The 3,696-nt window shown below is 58.5% G+C and overlaps 1 protein-coding gene across 1 annotated transcript; it reads left to right on the forward strand.

The window, feature by feature from the left end:
• Window positions 1-498: 498 nt before the first annotated feature.
• On the forward strand, window positions 499-3,073 carry LOC104073822 (F-box/WD repeat-containing protein 7-like; the record flags this gene model as incomplete). The annotated part of the gene is made up of 5 exons (XM_009573746.1): window positions 499-612; window positions 1,105-1,286; window positions 1,581-1,806; window positions 2,187-2,397; window positions 2,577-3,073. Coding segments are annotated over 5 exons (1,002 nt in total), but the record flags the coding sequence as incomplete, so codon positions are not given.
• Window positions 3,074-3,696: the final 623 nt, after the last annotated feature.

The raw sequence follows: 3,696 nt of genomic DNA on the forward strand, positions 1-3,696 counted from the left end.
CTCTGCCCGCCTGCGGATGTTGCTCGGTCGTTGCCCGCCTTTGCTGCCCTCTTTCTGCATCACCCTGTTGGGGAGGTGGCGGCTGGTGCACAGCTGCTTGCCTCCCACCGTGCTGGAGCTGGTGGTCCTGAATGTGCTCTGGCTAATGGCCACCAGTTTTTGATCTAGGACAGAGCATCAGCTCTGAGCTCGATAGCTTGTGCAGCCTTAATAGCCACAAGGGTCCACCCATGTTTTGGAGTCCCCGGGTAGCCCGCTGTCTCCCAGCCGTAGCTGCCGAATGCCGCCCCCTCCCCCGGCTCCTACTGTAGCTGCTGCTCCGCAGAGAAGCGGCAGGGAGGTGGCAGGCGTTGCAGGGACCCCTCGGTTCTTCCTCCCCTCAGCACTTGCTGCTTCCCCACCATTCTCAAAGGCTGCTTTCGAGGCCCAAGGTTCCGCAGGCTCCGGGGCTCTGGGCTGCCCTCACCTCCCTCCTTACTTATGTTGTTTTCCATGCAGGTGCTGAAGGGACACGATGACCATGTCATTACCTGCCTGCAGTTCTGTGGCAACCGGATAGTCAGTGGCTCAGATGACAATACGCTCAAAGTGTGGTCAGCTGTCACTGGGGAGGTGAGCTGTTGTCCATAGTCACGTCATAGGGCTGCTCCACTGGTACGCCGAGAGTCGTTGCTGCAGGAATGGGTGGAGGTGTGAGGCATAGTGGCCTTTTAGGCGGGTTTATCTTGTCTCTGGCAAAGTGATTTGATAGGTCCTGTGGCTGTAGGAGCAGTGGGAAGAGCTGTCTTAAGCTACAAGTCTGTTGGTGCAGTAACAAATGAGCAAGACTTGGCCACACGCGTGTTTTCAGTGGCAGTCGGCAAGTGTGGACCACCCTCCTGCAGATCCAGGAAGGGCAAGAAACTCGACTGGGTTTAGAACAGCAAGTGATCGTTATCACGGAGAGGACTCTGTGGTGGGGGCCTGAGTCTGCAGGGAGGTGGATTGCTGACCCGAAGCGCCTTACCGATCCCTTGCCTGGAGGAAGTCCTACACTTTGCTTTTCCTTTTTGCTGTGTTGTTCAGCCTTTCCCAAACCAGTGTCTCGCATCTTGTTCTTTGCAGTGTGTGCAGACACTGGTTGGCCACACAGGGGGTGTGTGGTCTTCCCAGATGAGGGACAGCATTGTCATCAGCGGCTCCACAGACCGGACACTCAAAGTGTGGAACGCAGACACAGGCGAATGCGTGCACACGCTGTATGGGCACACGTCCACAGTGCGCTGCATGCACTTGCATGGGAACAGGTATGGGCGTGATGGTGTTTGGGGCCTGGTCTGGTCTCTGGAATGGGGCAAGTGGAGGTGTAGAAGCATTAGGGCCTGGGCCAGTCTGTGGCGTGGGATATAGGGCAGGCGAAAGTGCAGAGGTGGTCAGGGCTTGGGCTGATCCGTAGCTGAAAGATGCTGTGTGGGAAGAGGTATCCCTGGGGAGGATAGACAGGGGCTACTCCTTGGGGGAGCTCCTGTGTCCGGGGTTATCTCAGTTGGGCGAGGTCCAGAGTCAACACAATCGGGCTGCAAACGCACCCTTGCCCACAGGGTTGTGAGTGGCTCACGGGATGCCACTCTGCGCCTCTGGGACATCGAGACTGGGCAATGTCTGCACGTGCTGATGGGGCACGTGGCTGCCGTGCGCTGCGTGCAGTACGACGGGCACAAGGTGGTGAGCGGTGCATACGACTACACAGTGAAAGTGTGGGACCCTGAGAGCGAGAGCTGCACTCACACGCTGCAGGGACACACGAACCGCGTCTACTCCTTGCAGGTAATACCCCGGCTCCCCCTTCCCTCCTGCTCACGTGCTGCGGGGACACAAGCCGTGCCTGTTTCGGCAAGTAAGAAGCTGTCTCCCAAACCCCATGCATGTGCTGCAGGGACACACAGGCCACGTCTGTTCCCTGCAGGTGAGACATTCTCTCCCCTCCACCCTGACCCCCACACACGCAGGCACTGCGGGAACACACACACCCCCCGTGTCTGTTTTCTGGAGGGAAGATGCTGCCAAACGCTTGTGCACCCTGATTAGCCAAAGGGTTCGTGAGCACATCACTTAATCTGCCATGCCCCAAGTCTCTGACACCAGACTGCGAAGAACACTCCTCCCCTCTCTGGGCAGGCCGTGCTGATCTGTGTCTCTCTGGGCAGTTTGATGGGACACACATCGTGAGTGGCTCTCTGGACACGTCGATTCGAGTGTGGGACGTTGAGAGTGGGAACTGCCTACACACCCTCATGGGGCACCAGTCGCTCACGAGTGGCATGGAGTTACGTGACAACATCCTTGTATCTGGCAATGCTGATTCCACAGTCAAGATCTGGGACATCAAGACGGGCCAGTGCCTGCAAACGCTGCAGGGTGAGTGCAGGAGGATGGAATGGCTCCCCTCACTAGGGGTGTTGGAGAGGGGTCACATTGCTCCAAGCTGCCAGATGTGGCAGGGGCAGGGCAGATGTTGCCCAGCAGTGGGTGCTCCTGAAGAGCCTGGGGTTGGAGGTGGGAGCGCAGGAGGACTAACGGGTACCCTCTGCTTCCAGGGCCCAGCAAGCACCAGAGTGCCGTGACCTGCCTACAGTTCAGCTCCAAGTTTGTGGTGACCAGCTCAGATGATGGTACCGTCAAGCTCTGGGACCTCAAGACGGGCGAGTTCGTGCGCAACTTGGTTGCACTAGAGAGTGGGGGCAGTGGGGGCGTAGTGTGGCGCATCCGCGCCTCCAACACCAAGCTCGTGTGTGCGGTGGGCAGCCGCAACGGCACGGAGGAGACCAAGCTGCTGGTGCTGGACTTTGATGTGGACCTGAAATGAACCTGGCCAGTCCAGGCTGGGATGGAGGATCCCGCGGGCTGGGCGTAGCAGCTGGTCTTGGTGGGGCTGGCCCCAGAGCAGGCGCTAGCCCCCCGCGGGCTGTAAATACTGTTTGCAGCTGTCTGGGCCTTATTTATATATGTGTGAACTCCCTGTGAGGAGCCTGCGCCCGGCTGGGGCACTGTACAGAGGAAGCAGCATGTTTTGTACACTAATATATCGATTTATTTCTGTACCTGGGGCCGCCTTCTCCACCCCTGCTGTTCCCTGAGCCCTTCCTTCCTGGAGCTTGTCTCTTCTGGGGGAGCAGTTGGTGGCTGCAGCCCATCCTGTTTGATTCCAGGCAGAAGTAGGGAGGGTACAGGCTTTCCTTAGAGTCACTGACCTCGGAGACCAGCTCTCTTCTGCACGCACATGCCCTCGTCTGAGTGGAGTGCCTCTGCCTGGAGTCGCATAGTCTGTGGACTTCAGCTTCTCTGTTTTGGGCACGGTAGCAGGCTTGCAATGTGCATAAGGCACTGAGCACGCAGCGTTGGGGAGATTTTGCAGGGCAGTACCACAGGTAGCACAGCCTGATGGCTAGCCAGGCAGGTAGGCTCACAAAGATGTAGCCCCAATACCGTGCCTGAGAGGGAGCAGTGCTGTGAGCAGACATGGTTTTTTCTCCTGCGCTGCTCTGATCCAGCCAGAGGGAAGCAGACAGGGCTGGGCAGAGTGAGAGATGGTGCAGCAGGCAGCAACTGTCTGGGCAGCACCTGGAAGTGGACCGCAGGGAGATGAGACGGGGCCTGAGCTCTGCTGCAGCGGGTAGCCCCAATACCGTGCCTGAGAGGGAGCAGTGCTGTGAGCAG

Source organism: Fulmarus glacialis, unplaced genomic scaffold (assembly GCF_000690835.1).
Source record: "Fulmarus glacialis isolate BGI_N327 unplaced genomic scaffold, ASM69083v1 scaffold2703, whole genome shotgun sequence".
NCBI lineage: Eukaryota > Metazoa > Chordata > Aves > Procellariiformes > Procellariidae > Fulmarus > Fulmarus glacialis.